The sequence below is a fragment of the Anabrus simplex genome, chromosome 7, assembly GCF_040414725.1.
Source record: "Anabrus simplex isolate iqAnaSimp1 chromosome 7, ASM4041472v1, whole genome shotgun sequence".
In the NCBI taxonomy this organism is placed as follows: Eukaryota; Metazoa; Arthropoda; class Insecta; order Orthoptera; family Tettigoniidae; genus Anabrus; species Anabrus simplex.
The window spans coordinates 100,117,995-100,136,086 of NC_090271.1; the positions used below are offsets into that span (position 1 = coordinate 100,117,995).

At 36.7% G+C, this 18,092-nt stretch overlaps 1 protein-coding gene across 1 annotated transcript in view; it reads right to left on the minus strand.

Annotated features, from left to right (window-relative positions):
• Myo10A (Myosin 10A) overlaps nt 1-18,092 on the minus strand; it is a 460,053-nt gene that overhangs the window by 208,263 nt on the left and 233,698 nt on the right. Inside the window, exons 40-43 of the mRNA XM_068228601.1 lie at nt 15,890-16,005; nt 14,176-14,276; nt 12,331-12,382; nt 11,925-12,267 (exon numbers count right to left, since the gene is read on the minus strand). Of these exons, the coding sequence (XP_068084702.1) occupies nt 11,925-12,267; nt 12,331-12,382; nt 14,176-14,276; nt 15,890-16,005 (612 nt within the window). The remainder of the gene's footprint in view (nt 1-11,924; nt 12,268-12,330; nt 12,383-14,175; nt 14,277-15,889; nt 16,006-18,092) is intronic.

Genomic DNA, 18,092 nt, shown 5'->3' on the forward strand with positions numbered 1-18,092 from the left:
AATGTTAACATCAGGCACTTGGCCTAAATTTTGTTTTTATTTTAAGAGTCCAGTCTATCACAGGCAAGCAAGTGGAGTCTAACATGTAGATGAGTGGTTGGATACACTCAGAGTGATGTTTCGATAATTGATTTGTTTAATCAGGAGGTGTTGTATAAGACAACAGTTATGTAGGAAATGAAAGTGATGTTCATGGTTGTTTTGTTCTGTTTCGAAGAACTATTTCCTTAAGTGATACACTTGCTTAGTGCAGTCCATGTTTATTAAAAATTTGGGTATTTTTCCCAAATGAGCCTACATGTGTTACACATTTAATAACTCTGATAAGTCAGTGGATTGATCGACGTAACAGAATTTAATTTACTTTATTGTGAGTCTATTTATTAATTTGAATATCTGAGAGATAGTTTCTCTGTTATATATTTTGTATTTCAAGAAGGTGGTTTTTCTGACCAGAGTTTTAATGGAGTCATTTTTTTTCAACTTGAAGTCAATGTCAAGATAGTCTGGAATATTTAATTAAGGTGTTGACCTTCAGTCAGTTTATTTAGGCAGTTTATGTTTGTTTTGGAAGGCAGACCTTCAATTTTAAATATTTTATTAGTCTCTTTTATTTCATTTGTTTACATTTTCACTAGTTCAGTTTACGTTTCATTTCAGCATTTTGCATTTTACTTGAATAAATTAGTCTTTTATTTAATTTTAATTCAGTCTTGGGTACCGTCATTTTAGTTAGTTTACCCCTTCTTTTCATTCCCTCACTCCTCTATCAGCGGGTGGCCTCTCCGGGGATATCGAACGGGCACGACTGAGAAGAAGAGTCTACATGCAGCGGTGAGTATGATGTATATGTCATTTATTATAGGAGCAGCCGGCGCAAAGAAGAAAGAAGAGATCACCGCAGTTGGTGCCTTAAAAGGGCACAGTATATATACATGAGTTGTGCTTCTGCTTAGAACACATACAGCATTACACATTATATCAAAGCATGGAAATTTGAAAAAAATTGTATCAGCTGTCACTTTAACAAGTAGTTCCACCGGGTGATCACAGGAACAGGGAAGAGTTTAGCTTTAGTGGGTTCGTCTTCATATTTCTGTTTTAAGAATTGAATGTATACATGCTGTCTCTTCCGTGTAAAGGAAGATGTGTTTTGCCTGTACAACACATTGGTTCAAAGCACTAAGTTCCACAGCCCGCACACTGCCCACCAAATTCAGTTTATGAACCCAGCACTGCATGTGCACTAACCCTTCCGAAACTAAAACCCTAACTGCATTTATGCACTTGCCTATGTAACGTGCTGAATCTGAAGTTATAGAAACTACATTCTATTACTGAATTTCAAGTTTGTGAATTACATTCATAACTGCCTGTGAACATGCTGTAGCATTAGCATTTGCAATAACTTTCGCTCCCACTACAAATAACTTCTGAACTGTTCTATCACCACAACTAAGCACTTTTACCAGAACCATAAACACACATTGCCCTTTTTTGATCAGTCGTTTCAGCACACAGAACTGAAACTCCCTCATCTTTCACAGCTTCTTTTAATCTTTCTTCCTCCTCTTTGATGATTTGAGGTACAGAACCTTCCCGCAGTCTTCCAACTGTGGGCAAGTCTCCAGCACCTTAAAAAATCAATAGGCCTAATCATCACTTGAATGAATTAAATAATTTATAATTTTATGTAAATGAGGGATCCAGAATGCATTATCTAGGCCTAAATGTCATTAAACGAGAAAACTAGCATAACCGCACAAAGTTATTAGAAAAACATAACCTCAAATTTCTTCCTCAGAAAAATTTTATAGTATTGCACAAACCTGGTATATATTTCTCCATTCATACTCTCATCTTTGGATGATCAACTTTTTCCAGTGGAATATTTGCCTCCATAAAAACTAAAGTTGTAGATAAAATGAATTTGTCTTTATCATATTTTTCTCGTTTTGCCGCTGAACTGGTGTATGTGAGACTAGCTTGCCTTTTGATGCCCGTCGTCGTTAGCGCCTTTTCCTCGTTCTTCTTATGTGAAATTCTGCCACTCATTTCGCACATTGCAGTATTTGTATATCAGTATCTTTCTAGTTTTGTCAAACACGTAAAATCCTTCCGATGCAAATTCTTTTTCTCGATCAAAAACTGTCACAACCATATTAATAGACTGAGCAAAAAGTAGGAAATTAAACGCACCAATCAGCAGTGATTTTCAACAGGCAAGAGGACACCGTCACTCCGTCACGTAATTATGAATACAATAAATTTGTCGCTTCACAGGAAGCTAATTTAGTGATAATCGATATACTATATCTTAGCTTTCAATATATATATTGTGACATTTTAGGTCTATTGTAATTGGCAGTGAATTTTATAAGACCGGACTATACCCCAGGTGTCCCGCGCAGAGTGCCGGCAGGGGAATTCAAAGGGATGATTTTTTTTGTTTATCTTTTGTGTAACCTGTTGAGGGGTGAGAGACAATGTTATCACCGCAAGAGAAGACGGGAAAAATTTTAATCCGGTTGAACTTTTCAGCTACGACAAGTATTGCATTCAAAATCTTTCGTCATATTACAACTACAGATTCGATGTCCTAATAAACATTCTCCAACAAGTGTTCATAAAAGCTGTGATATCCCATTTCAAGAAGGCCTGGATAATAATATTTGGAAATTAAAGTAATTATGGAATTAATTATATATAATTAATTAACAAGAAATTAGGGGACATGTTATTTACAACGTCGAGGAATTCAGGACGTCAATTGAATCACGAGGTGTGACGTCAGAGCTCAGAAGATAGGTGGCGAACCTGCACTAGAATATTCTCACTCTCTCTTGTTTCTGCTGGCTGCGCGTGTTGCTCGGGAACTACTACGCAAGGAGGTCTTCTACAGACCTGGACAGCTGTTTCTCGCACCACGAGGAGATCAGTGTCATTTCTGTGCAGTTTAACAGACCATCTAAAATCATAACAGACGTCAATAGTGTCTGGGAATAAAGTACGTATCATTATATGTCAATTGTGAAACCACGAGTGGGGAATTTGTACTAATATTTTTGTGAAAGTTTCAGTGCACCTCAAGCAATACGAGTTCGATACCAGGCAAGGCAATGAAGACCTACAGTAAGAAGTTTGTGTGCCCTGGAGACATCGCCTGGATCAGGATGCAGTACTAAACGCCAGAACCAAGGCCAACAGCATCCTAATGCCATGAATCCAACCTAGAAGAAAACCAGGGTCATCAAGACATCCAAGTTAAGTCGACATTTCATTTATATTGGGTATTATCTGTTCTATGTAGCTGTAATAAGTAGTTAACTTTCTTCTTGAAGGGATTATTGATTAAACAGTAGTTTGAGTAGATTTCTAGTATCTTTACCATGCTATTTTCTTCTGTTATACGACGTTGGATTTGTAGTTTCTCTTACTATGTGATTTTAAGGTGCATGATGACTGTATGTCAACATCATCGACCACGCGAGTTTCAATAAGTCATGTCATCAGACAAGTATCTGATTTAAATATCAGCCATCAGCTAACCTTTAAGGGATTTTACGTTTCCATTCAATTACTATAATATTGAAGATTGTGTGCGCGTGATATTTTCATTCTTCGGAATGTATTTCTCTTATATTTTGCCAAAAGTATTTGCTATATTTTGCACGAGGGAGCAGGCTCATCTGACATATTAACGCTACGCTAACGATACGGATAGCTTTCTTTTGGATCCTATTTCATACTTTCAAGGGAGGACATTGTCTGATTATTATATTTACATGTGGTTCCAGTCATTTATGAGAATTTTCCCGTGATATTTAGAATGAATGTTTCGAATTATTTTCGCTATTGTACTTCTCACATTGTGCCATGTGGAGAAATGTGGCATGGATTATGGTGATTTTATGTGCTATTTGGAGGCAAATCTTCGCGTCTCTATGAACAGAAGCACATGTAATCTATTTTCTGCGATGTTGCGTGCTATGATGAACGGATATTTAGGAATAATTTATCGTCATTTTGATGTATGTGCGAGTTGTTGTTTTCGTGAGAGAACTATAGGTGATAGCGTCTTTATAAAATATTGAACCACGAGGTAAACCACATGACTTCCTACAAAATAAAATTGAGTGTATGAGATGGTGAGAGCTTTTTGTCATACTGGATGAGCATCATTGCAATAATAACAAATCGTAGCTGTATAATATTACTCAACTCCTCGATATACGCTATATTTTGGTAACATCCTGAGTTCGATGCAAATATTGGCGATATTTTTAGTCATCATTACCCAGACTATTTGTACCGGATGGATTACTTTTAGGTGCAAATCATTATTTATAGGAGTCTACCATTCCCATGAAATGAACGGATAACGTGTGGATGTGTGTGTATATTTGTAAAATAGTATCCGTAGTTGTAGTTGGTTATAATTCTTTCCTTGGTGAATGATGGTAACGGGAGACTTATTTCGTGCATTTTATTTTGTTCTTTCTACAGGTTGAGTGATTTTATTTTTATTGTGAATTATTGATGTGTGTGTTACCATCGTTGTTTTGATTTTTGGCGTTGTGTTAAGGTCATGACACATGGTTAAAGATTTAATTTAAATTACATTTTTTTCACTCCTCTTTCTTGCTTACTTTTCTCACGTAATGTCACGTGTATGCTGTTACGCTGAACAGATAATCACTGAAAGGTCGAGTTAAATTGGAGAAATAATTAGCAAGTGAAAATAAGTTCCTTTTAACAAAAAAATAATTTTATTAATTTTTTTTGTATTTTCATCTTTTGACCAGTCATATAACTTAAGCATTTAAAATCTTGTTCCAGATTTTCCAGCATGATTTGACATGTGCACGAGCATCATTCTCTAAGCAAAATCAAATATAACATTTGAAATAATATTCGATAAAATTGACTTTCATGAAAACAGTCGATTGTGGCATCGATTATCAGATTTTATTGCCACAACGCACCTTGAATCTCCATCGTTAGCTTCAAATGATGCAATTCCAAATAATTTTGTAAATGATTTCACGATTTTGCTTACACATAAATAGTTTAGCGTTTTGAGCCAAATTCATAAAATAGTGCAAAAATTCTGCAATTTTGAGCTTTGTAAAAATCAGGTGCCTCTAGTCATGGGGTCATCAACCTCAGTGACTTAGATTAGGGCCATCTGCCATTATAGCATAATTTTCCTTGCGGTCATCATCCACAATGACTTTAACGTAAATCACAAAGTTAGATGTCGGTCCATGACATAGTCGCAGGTCACATCGATTCAATTAAGGGTCCATGCCGTACAACCACTGTGTGGCACATAGGCCTACCGATTGGACTGCCTTAATTATACCAAGAGTCCAGAGCCCTTGCTATGGGGGCTGGATCATCACGAATCATTATGGTGGTACATGCAGTCTCACATGAAAACCGATCCTAGTGATCTCCAGACTTTCTTTATTTCATTCTTAAATTAAGACAGTGGTTTCTATTAAGGATGCCTCTTAGGCAGCTGAATTAAGTCTCAAAAGTCAGTGTCTCTCATCATTATTATTGTTTTTTTTTTTTTAAATGGACAAGACTGAGTTCATTGTTTAGGGATGATAATATGTCTTTTGACTCAACTCCTCTCATTTAGTAGATAGTTTAAATTACTGAAACCCGCCACTTACCCGTAGACGACCCAAGAGGAAGATCTCACGCCAAATTGTTAATAGGTAAGGAAGGTAGGTATCCTAAGAAGGACCTTAAAGGGTTCAATATTACAATGTAGGTGCTCACTAAGGGAGGATTTCTGGATATTATGCCATTAAAGGGGTGAAAAGGGGGTGAATTTTTAAAATGAGTGTATCTACACATCAAAAACTGAACAGTTCAAAGACATGAACACTTTTTATTTTCATAAAATAAAAGAGGGAGTAAAAAGGACTGAAAGGGATTGAATTCTTTTTATGAGGATACTTATATCTAAAAAACTGAAGTTGTAACAGGCATGAATATACGTATTTGGAATCTTCTTTAAAAATAAACACATTCTTTTGTTTTCAGAAAATCCAAATATGGGTGGGTAAATGAATTGAAAAACGAGTTTAATTCTTCGTATGAGGTACTTATATCTCAAAAACAAAGGATGTTATGGACGTGAAAATTGGTATTTGGAATCTCCTTTAATATTTATTTACATTTTATGGCCCTCATTGGACCACTCTAGCCAACTTTATACAAAGAATTTTTTAGTGTCCTGTCAGCCCAGTACTTCTTCATTCTCTCTGATCTTATCCTTCTTTCTTCATTGGAAATCACCCTTCCTATTGTCTGTTTGTTGATACTGATTTGCAGTCTGGTTTATTTGTCTGCGAGTTTCTTGATTTTGTTGGTTTTGTTTCTTAGGTCTTGTAGTTCATCTCTATCTTCCTTGATTTATGTAATCCACTTAATGTTGCACTTACTATTACATAATTTTTCTATTATTCTCCTGATGATCCTGTTATCTGGTGTCCTGATTAGATGTCCAAAATATGAAATGCGTTTCTTCCTGATTGAGCTCATTACTGGTTCTATTTCCTTGTAGACTGTTTCATTAGAAGCTACTCTCCAGTGTCCATCTTTTTGGTATGATTTGTTGATGCATGTTCTAATGATTTTCTCTCTATCTTGAGTATTTTGTCTATTTGTGCAGTGTTAGTTGTTTTGAAGATGGTTTCGCTTGCGTATGTTATTTCTTGTTGAATGACTGTTTTGTAATGTTTTAATTTTGTTGCTATTGACAGGCCCTTTTTGTTGTAGGTATTCTTGGTGACATATTGTGCTCTGGTCAGTTTATTTATTCTGTTATGCCATGCTGGCTTTTCATTGAGGTTATATGTTATGATTTCTCCCAGATATTTAAATCTATCTACAATTTTGATTTCTTGGTTTCCTATGGCAATTTTGTTTATGAGTGGTGGGTAGTAAACATGATTACTGTCTTTTCAAAAGATATTCCAAGACCAATTTTCTGTGCTATTTCCTGTAGTGATATAACTTCTTGTCTGGTTTTCTGAATATTGCTGGACAAGAGAGCAAGGTCATCGGCAAAACCTAGGCAATTTAAACTTATGTTGTCTTTGGGTCTTCCAATTCGGATGTTCTTTGGGTTACTCTTGTACCATTCCTCATTATATATTCCAAGGCACAGTTGAACAGCAGTGGTGACAAGCAATCTCCTTGTCTTAAGCCTGTTTTTATGATGAATGGCTCAGAGAATTCCCCTCTGAACTTGACTTTTGATTTAGTGTTGGTTAAGGTGAGTTCAATCCATCTGATTAATTTTGGATGGAGCCCGAAATTTCTTAATATTAACAACATTGAAGGTCTATGGATACAGTCGTAAGCTTTTTAAAGTCCACGAAGGTTATTGCAAGAGGTTTGTTTTGCTTTGGCTAATTTTAAAGTGATGATTTGTTCCGCACAGCTTCTCCGAGGTCCGAAGCCTCCTTGGTATTCACCTAATTCTTCCTCTAGTTGCTCTCTGATCCTCCTGTATAGGATTCTGGAGAAAATCTTGTATGTGCAAGAGAGAGATACCTCTGTAATTATCTGGATTGCTTTTATCTCCTTTTTTGTGGAGTGGGTGGATTATGGCTGTGGTCCAATGTTCGGGGAACTTTTCTGTTATCCAGATTTTTGTTAGGGCCATGTGTAAGGATGTTCAAACTGTATCACTGGCATATTTCCACATTTCTGCGAAAACTTGGTCTTCTCCGCATACCTTATAATTTTTCAACTCTTTGAGTGCGTTTCCACCTCTTGGATTGTTTGGGGATTTATGAGTTCAGGCGGGGTATTGATAGGCATGTCTGTATTAATTGCTAAAAGTTCCTGGGGTTCTTCACAATTCAAAAGTTTAATGAATGCTTTTGCCATGATTTCGGCATTTTCCATGTCATTTTTCATCCTCACTTTTCAGCATTAATGTGGGAGGGGCAAATTTTTGTACTTGTCTTCCAAACATTTTGTAAAAGTCTCTGGAATTGGTTTTGTGGTAGTTTTCTTGTACTGAGTTGATTAGATCTTTCTGTGATTGTCTCTTGGTTTGCCTGATAATTTGTGTGAACTTTTTCCTGATATTTTTGAGGTTGATTGCACTTTCTTCTGTTTTGTGTGTTTGAAATTTTAACCATGCCTGATGTCTTTCTTCATGAATTTTGTCACATTCTGAGGTCCACCAGACATGTCTTTTTCGTGTGTTCAATGGGGCTAAATTTTCAGCTTGTTGCCTGAGAATTGGAACCAGTTCTTTTAAGTTATCTGTCAGTTTTATGTTCTGTGTGACTTCTATATATTTATCATTCCTAATTAACTGGTGTGGATCAAAGTTCCTCTTTCGTTTATTGCGTTTTGGTTTCTTTTTTAGTGGTGTGAACTTAATTTTGATTTTGACTATGTAATGATCTGAACCTATATCTACTCCTCTTAATACTTTAATATTGTAGATTTCTCTGCGGAAGGTTTTGTCATAAATACGTGATCCAGCTGCCATTCCCCTTTTCTCCAATCAGGATGTTCCCAAGTTTTAAGTTTGTTGGGCCTCCTTTTGAAGTAGGTGGACTTTGAGATTAGTTTGCATTCTCTGCAGAGTTCAACAATCCTTTAATCTCCTATAATAATAAAGAAACATGCATTTTTCTGGGGGGAGGGGGAGGAGGGAGGGAATCAGGAATCACCTTAAGGGGGCATAAAAGAAGTTGAATTCTTTTTATGAGGATACAAATAAGAAGTGGACTTAAAACAATACACCCCTAAGGCGTTTTGACTAGGGTTGAGGAATGATGACAAAAATACATGTTTATATGAAACCATTTGAATTACTAAGTTAAAATGTCAAATGATATCCTAATTGTTAAATAATAGAAGGTTAGAAACAAATTTAAACCCTCAGAGAGTTAAACGGGGGTTAAGACCCCAAAACAAATATATTAACTCCTTCCTCCGAAACTGTTTAACATACGAAGACAAAATTCCAAATAGCTGTATATATTTTAAATCCTAGGTGTGAAATAGGAAAATGTTTTTAACGTTCCATTGCTAAAGTGTCAAATGAGGTTAGCTCCATAAACATATTCATCCCTCCAGAACGGTTAGGCGTACAAAGTTGTAATTTTACGAGAAGGGTCTTCTTTTATGTCCTAGGTGTTAAATACGATATACTTCAAAACACTTCTCCCCTAAGAGGTTTTAGATGGTAGTTGACTCTCAGAAACACAATATCCATCCTTCCAAAACCGTTTCAGGCATGAACATAACTTTTATTTTTTATTTTTATGAAGGGTGGTCTTCTATATCCTAGATTTAAATATTTCAAAACATTCACCCCTTAAAAAAGTATCATTCCTCCATTACTGTTTGACGTATAAAATAAAAATTTCACAGGTTGGTTGCTTTTATGCCCTAGATGTTAAATCAGATATGGTTTAAAACATTCAAATTCTTCCGTACAGAATTCAACTGAGTGGTAGATTATCTATATATATAAAATAAGAGTTTTGTCTGTACATTGCTCAGAATTTGAAAAGAATGGTATTTCTGTATCGGTCATGTCCACAGTAACAAGAAAATGCATTTTTTACTTTTCCGTAATTTCTGTCTGTCTGTCTGTCTGTCTATCTGTCTGTCTGTCTGTATGTACACGCATCACGAGAGAATTTAATGAAAATCGGAATGTAAAGTCGGGTGATGAACCACTACAATCTAGGCTATAAATTATTTTAATCACGCTGAGTGAAATGGTAGTTTAGGGGAAAGCCTGAAATTTAATTCTCAAATATTTATGTTATTAGTGGTCGTGTCTTAATGAAAATCGCTAGACAAAGATGGGAAATAATTCGCTACAATATAGGCTATACACGCTGAGAAAAATGGTAGTTTAGGTGAAGGCTTAAAATTTAATTGTCAAATATTTATTTTATTAGTGGTCGTATCTTCATGAAAATTGGTATGCAAAGTCGGGGAATATGTCGCTATAATCTAGGCTATCAATAATGTTATTCGCACTGAGTCAAATGGTAGTTTAGGGGAAGGACTGAAATGTAATCTATATATATAAAATAAGAGTTTTGTCTGTACATTGCTCAGAATTTGAAAAGAATGATATTTCTGTGTCTGTCATGTCCACAGTAACAAGGAAATGCATTTTTATTTTTCCGTAATGTCTGTCTGTCTGTATACGCATCAATAGAAAACGCCTGAAGAGAATTTAATGAAAGTCGGTATGTAATGTCGGGTGATGAACCACTGCAATCTACGCTACAAATTATTTTATTCACGCTGAGTGAAATGGTAGTTTAGGGGAAGGTCTGAAATGTAATTCTCAAATAAGTTATTTTTGTTATTAGTGGTCGTATCGATATATACTACATAACTAACATTACTTTAGTTATGTCGTAAGTTATTAGTAGTTATGTAAGAAGTTATTAAATTTCCGATCACTTATGTCTTATACATTGTTACCGTACCGTATATAATCGGAGATATTCATGAATTTGGATTTTTGTTACTAAGTCCATATCAGCGCCGAGTCACGAGAAAATGGGTAAACAGAATTTAGTGAAAATCGGTATGTAAGAAATTAAGGAACTACAGTCTACGATATTAATAATTTTGTAAGACACCCTAATATCACAGAGTCGAAAGAAAACTAATGTGAAGGCCTGCAATATAGAAATCTCATAAACTTTATCAACAATAACATTACATTGACCATTGTTTGTTGTGATGTGCTTTTTGTCTTCTGTTTCCTCTCATCCCCGATAGATAGGATTACTGCAGTGTACCGAGGTTTTTTTAAATTTGCTTGACGTCGCACTGACACAGGTAGATCTTATGGCGATGATGGGATAGATAATGAATAGTGGTGTGAAGAAAGCGGTCTTGGTTTTAAGGTACAGCCTGGTGTGACTGGTGTGAAAATGGGAAACCAGGGAATACCATCTTTTTTTTTTTTTTTTTTGCTTAACGTCGCACCGACACAGATATGTCTTATGGCGACGATGGGATAGGAAAGGTTTAGGAAGTTGGAGGAAGTGGCCGTGGCTTTAATTAAGGTACAGTCCCGGCATTTGCCTGGTGTGAAAATGGGAAACCACGGAAAACCACTGTCAGGACTGCCGACAGTGGGGCTCGAACCCACTATCTCCCGAATACCATCTTCAGGGTTGCCGGCAGTGGGGTTTGAATCCACTATCTCCCGGATGCAAGCTCACAGCTGCGCGCCCCTAACCACACGACCAACTCGCCTGGTCGTACCGACTGAATCTGCCTGCCTGTATATTGGTGGGAAGTAGCTGGGGTGTAAGATAACTTTCTTCTTTAGCATGCCATTCCTCTGGTTCATACATTTTCTTATGTATCTGGTACGTAACACACTGGTTCATCATAGTATTCGAGCTATACAATCCCTACTCTGAGCCAGTGATTGAAATGAGTAGTGTGCATATTTAACGGAATCATGACAGAGGAGTGTTCACGGCAGTCTGTGACCTGGTTATTCCAGACTCTTAGATCGGCACCGTAGTACCGTTCGTTGAAATTGAGAGAGTGTGCAGTTTTCCATTTGATCGAGTATTTTATATGATAACATTGCTTTCAATCGCTACATTCCTACTGACGTTTCTGTAATGACCTATGTTGAATTCAGTTAGGAAAACCACCAAGTCAGTCTTTCTGAGAAACCCGTAGCGAAGCACGGGTACATCAGCTAGTAAAATATAAAATAATTCCCCCAAAACCATTTGATCTATGAACTGAGGACATATTTTACAGGTTCAGCTGACTGTTTACTCTCCAAAATGTAAAACTTTGAATAATAACTTTCATTTAAAGCCATAGCGAAGCACGGGTATCTTGCTAGTAATGATATTGCAGTACTATCTTACCTTTGTGAATAGAAGCTGCTGGCTCTGGACGTCGCCATGACTGGACCTGGCCCAGCATCTATGAAGTGAGGAGTGACAGGAGGAGGTGGAGGCGCAGGTCGCCAGCTGTTGTTCGTTGTAGGTTTGTCCCAGCCATTATTCGTTGGTGATGTCTTGTCCCAGCCACTTGTGTTCAGAGAAGGCTTGTCCCAACTGGTATTCAGTATTTGTTTATCCCAAACACTACTATTCTTATCCCAAGCACTATTTCCAATCACTGGCTTGTCCCAAGCACTGTTACCAACTACAGGTTTATCCCAACCACTATTCCCCACAGGTGATTTGTCCCAGCCACCGTTACCAACTGCTGGTTTATCCCACCCTCCACTGTTGGTAATAACAGGTTTGTCCCAGCCATTGTTCGGACTAGTAGGTATTTTGTCTTCATACCGAGGAGTTGTCTTCTCCATCCGCTCAACCTGAAATAAAATAAAATAAAATGCATTATCAGAAATGGAAAGGAATAAATAAGTGTCAAACAAGTCGTAAAAGAGAGATAACATGAAAAGGAACACACAATAGGATGAAACTGGGAAGCAGAAATGAGCTCATTATGGGCTAAGAAGGAATGAATGAAAACTGTAATCGATGAGGAGAGAAACAATCTCTTTGGAGATGGCAGTAAGTGAAGATGGGGATACCATACTTACTCTTTTGTGTTGTCTTTCTATTGTTCGCTTTTCTCACACTGACCTGTCATTGTGTTCATCCTATTATTTACATTTTCATGTTCCATTATCTCTTCATACGACTTGAAAATGCATTATTAGGAACACATGCAATCATCTTCATATTGGTCTGTATTGACGCAATTACAATAGATAGACATAAAAACTGACAAAGTATTAGACTTTGTATGTATACATAAAACAATGACAACACTTATACATCAAAAATTGGGTGATGTGCTCAAGAGTTGTGTTGTGCTGTTTGATGCGTTTAAAAAAAAGTAATATTTGTGTCAGTGTGATGTCACTACAGGTATAGATTCAGTATTTTGATGAATGTCAAATTCATCCTATTTAATTAGTTGTATTGTATTGTATTGTATTGTATATATTGTATTGAAAATTGTCAATTGTCAATTTATTTCTTAGAACTGCACTTCAATAAGAACAAAAATTAAATGTATAGCTTATAATCTTAACATCTCTCTCTTACTATGCAAGGCTGGTAATGAGTATGTAACATCATTGCACAATCTGGTAGAAGAGAGGATACTATGCGTTCAGAGACTTGACCTAAGAAATGCAGATAACACTCAACTCGAAAAACTTAGCACAAGGAAGTTAGGAGGAAAAAAAAAAATGAGAAAGGCAAATGGTGTGCATTAAGAACTCACTGTAAGGGAGCCATCCTCTATCAGAAATATACACTGGCAGCCCAATGGATCGATGCCCTAAATGGACTCTCCAGATCTGAGTGGAAAGACGCTCTGAAAATGCAATACAACGTGGCTCCTGTACAGGCCCTCCCTGGAAGTAGCCAGGATGGAGTCCACTGCAGACACTGCAGTGAGCCTGAAACCCTAGCTCATGTTGTTCGTTCTTGTCCACAGAGGGGACTTGCTTAGGAATGTTAGGCATACAGAATAACATCTAGAATATTGCAGCAGCATTTTCCCAGAAAGGTTACAAAGTACATGAACAGGTACCATGTGCTCGTGAGGGTGGAAGCAAGCGGAGAATAAACATAATCGCAATTGGCAAAAAAAAAAAAAAAAAAAAAAAAAAAAAAAAAAAAAAAAAAAAAAAAACTTTGCATATATTCTGGACCCCACCGTTAGACGTGAGGTTGACTCACGTTAGCCAGCAGAGGTAGATGCGGAGAAGCGAGCCATCTACGAACCAATTATCAGCCACTTCAAAGATTCAAACATCTCCTGTGTAAAGGTTGTAGGACTTTTCATCGGAGCAAGAGGAACCATATCAAAATTTCTAGTTGAGTTTTATCAAAAGTGTGGGCATTCCCAAGATTCTGTACTGTGATTTAGCCATCTTGGCCATTAAAGGCTCTGCCCAAATTGTTCGAAATCACCTCTATAGTACTGCATACGAGAAGGATTAATTCCAGAAAACTCTTCATGGTTACAAATGTATTCAATATTCAAGTGTTATAGTATGCTTTGTCAGATTCAGGCAGCTTATCATTGTAGAAGTTCAAATAAATAAATAAAAATGAGTAAAATCTACTGTTCCAGTATTTCACTTACTTGGCTGCGAACAATATTTGTCTGTTGAACATCAGAACGCTCCTCCTTGCTCACTCCTCTTGTTGCAACATCTATTGAATCCACAGAGTCCCAACGTCCACCTAGGGGTAAAAATACACGCCAAATGAAATTCAGTTATCTTCTCTCTCAGGCACACATGTAGAACAAGTCTGCAGTCTTATGAGAGCAGAAGAATAAGACATTCTTTCATGAATTACATCAACACCTGTGCAAGTTTCCCTTCCTCCTTGTCTTGTGAAAGGAACTGAAGTGTGTAGACCACAGTACTTTCACTTTTACATATGTTCTAGCCCATATTAAACAGGTACAATGCAACTTTAAGCTCAGTCATGCTGAGATGTTACACAGGAACAGGATGAAGAACATATTACATAGTCACTATGACAGGAGGAAGGAAGACTTGAGTATGACATGAAAATATCCACTTTCAAAAGGAGGTCTAAAAACTATGTGGAAGCAAAGATCTGAGATATTTCAACATATGCATAAGGGTTTATGCTTAAAATGTTTAAATATTTCAATAGATCTGCCTGTCTGTTAGCTTATCAGCCCAGAGGTTGGTTGGATTCTCAAATAGCACTATCAGGGATTACATTGTTTGGGGAACAGCAAAAACCAATGGCAGCACTAAAATGAGGAATACTTGGCAAGATGAGGAGTGAGGTAGTTTGCCATGGCTTTTCTCACTGCATCAGTATGACTGATCCCATGAGTAACACCTTTCATAACACTCAGACGCACAAGTCATGCCCTGAATGTCATTACTCAGTCCACCCATATCTCAGCAGCTTCCATACTGTCATACCCCTAACACAGCACATATAAATTATGCTCTCCTAAGAAGATTGTAAAATAAATCTATGCAATTTAAGAAATGAGAATGTCACACGTGACACATGGCAATAAATTTAACACTATAGCTCTGCAAGGTATAAACTAGTTTCTATGATAGCAGCAAGGGTGTAAACGCTCCGCATCCTTTATTAAGGAAAAAAACCAGAAGAAAATAAAGCTTAGCATCTGGGCAGTGCTTATGGGAAGTGCCTCAAATGTCTCACTATATTAAAGTTCTAGTTGACAATGTTAACAAAAGATAGATCTTGTGAAATCTTTCTAAATGAATAGAAGCAGGTATTCAATGAACAACTGTCTGGATATTAGTTACCAAACTAATTCAGAAAATAAATGACCTTGTATAGTGGAAAAAATAAATCAACCTTTTTTTTAAATTCACAGTGTGAACATATCAAAGACCAAGGCCTACTGCAATGAGATGTTTATACTGACTTAGGACAGAATTGAGGATATGAGGATATGAAATGAGGATATGAGGCAAAAACTGGAATTAAAACATCTCCACTGAACAGAGTTAGCACATTCAGACTGTGATGGCTCAGACACATGATGAGGATGGAACCTATGAGAATAGCTTGAGTGGATTCAGAAAGGGATGTAGAAGGAAAACTTCTCATTGGAAGACTAGAATCTGTTGGATAAATATGGTCAAAACTGACACTGCATCAGGAAGGCTCCAAATGCATTACTGCTGTACTTATGCACAAAATTAACTCTTATATTTCCAGATGTTACAAAATTATGATGCGAATATAAATCATGTAAGTACAAACGGAAAAATCTTGGAATCAACTAATTTTTATTAGCTAATATTTTTAAGAACTCTAATGATACTCACTCAGCTGTTGTTCTAACATAAGCCGACGATTATCTTCTAGCTTCTTGACTGGCCTCTGTTGAACATCAGAATTTTTAGGCGGCAGCAATGTTGGCTTTTCAGGCTTGTTAGATGATCTGCAAAGCAAGTTAAATTATTTTACTTTCACCTAATCCGAGCTGACATCTTAAAGAAAATAGAAATATATAATAATTTTTTTTTTTTTTGCTATTTGTTTCACGTCACACCGACACGTGACAATGGGACAGGAAAAGGTTAGGAGTGGGAAGGAAGCGGCCGTGGCCTTAATTAAGGTACAGTCCCAGCATTTGCCTCATGTGAAGATGGGAAACCACGGAAAACCATCTTCAGGGCTGCCAACAGTGGGGTTCGAACCCACTATCTCCCGGATGCAAGCACACAGCTGTGCGCACCTAATCGCACGGCCAAATCACCCGGTTTGGAATAGTTCATTAGTGGAATTGATGTTCTTGAAACTTACCCTTTAGACTTTAGGAGAGAAGTCCGGCTGTGCTGCTTGTGTGAGGTGGTTTGACAGTCGCTTTACCTCTGCTTCTTGTATTGTAGGGGTGTGTCACTGATGGCGGGGAGTGTGTTGGGAGAGGTGGGGTGGACGGGGCGTTAAGGTCACTATTGATGCGAGTGGGGGAAGGGGTGTGGCCAGGCGAAGGGACATTGGCTTCTGTTGATATATGGGTAATAATGCTGGATTTATAGTTGAAGATATTTAAAAAATTATTACTGTTTATGTTAAGAGATGACAATAAGTTAGGAATTTGTTCCGTGACCGGGCTCTTTGTTTCTATGATGTCACTTAGATTTTGATTCTTATTGAAGTGTTGGTCAAAAGGATGTAGATGTTTTTGAATTCAGTCATTAAACTAATCTTTAATCTTTAAGATCTGAAGCTGGTCTATAGTGTTGAAGCTATGCCCCGTTTCTTTCATATGAATACTCATAGCGGAGTGTTTGTTATGCTTAGATGCGTTGTAATGCTCTAAGTATCTTGTTTGGAAGCTGCGTCCAGTTTGCCCAACATAAGAAAACTCACAATGGGTACATCTGAGTGTATAAATCCCTGAATTTGAGTATCGTTTGTGTGTTGAATTTACTTTATGGGAATTAAGGAATATATTTCTGTTTGTATTACGGGTTTTGAAAGCAATATTGACGTCCTGTTTCTTGATTGGGTTGGTGATCTGATATAGAGCCGGATTTGTGACGGTAAAAGCAGCAAAAAGTTTTTTTAAGGTCTTTCAGGGGTTAAATTAGTAGCAGTTTTTAATTTGATTTTGTTTATAATTTTATTAACTGTGTTTTGTTTGTAGCCACTAAGCTTAGCCAGTTCTTTAATATATTGTAATTATTTTTTCCGGCTGTTGTTGGAAAGAGGAATTTTGAACGCTATATGGATTAAGCTGTAGATAGTTGCTAATTTGTAAGAATGTGAGTGCAAAGATTCTTTTCTTATTGTCAGAGGGGCAAAAGTGGGTTTTCTATAGATTTGAAATTTGAATTTATTACTGGCTCTATTTATGGTTTCATCTAGAAAATTTAAAGAGTTGTTGGTTTCATCTTCCTTTGTAAAGGTAATTGAGTCCATTAAGGAACTTTAAAATGTTTTCGCTGTTGTTTTGTTGTTTATCAATGATGGCAAACGTGTCGTCTATGAATCTTATCCATAGGTGGAGGCCATTGATTTTGTGTAGTATCTTATTAGCCTCTAGATTGTCCATTAAAATGTTAGCTAAAATGCATGAAACGGGATCTCCCATTGCCAGTCCTTTTTGATGGTAGATTTTGTTGTTGAAGGTGAAATAGTTAGTGTTCAAAACAAAGCTCAATAAATTAACGAAATCATTTATTTCAAATTTTTCTTAAATTACTGTATTTCGAAAGGTTTGTTTTAATAATATTTATAGTATCATTTATAGGGATGCTTGAGTACATATTGGTGATGTCATATGAGACCATTATATCGTTAGGTTGTAGATTAAATTGTGTTAATTTTTCGAAGAAATCAATGGAATTTCTTACGTGTGCTTCATTGATGTATTTAAAGTGTTTCTTAAGAAAATAGTGTAAAAATCTTGAAAGTTTATATGTGTTGAAATGCGCTCTGTCTCCTTGTTGTTGTGGACACACTCTGCGTTATGATTTCCGAGGATTCTCTAAACAAGACCACCCGAAAGCGATGCTAAGA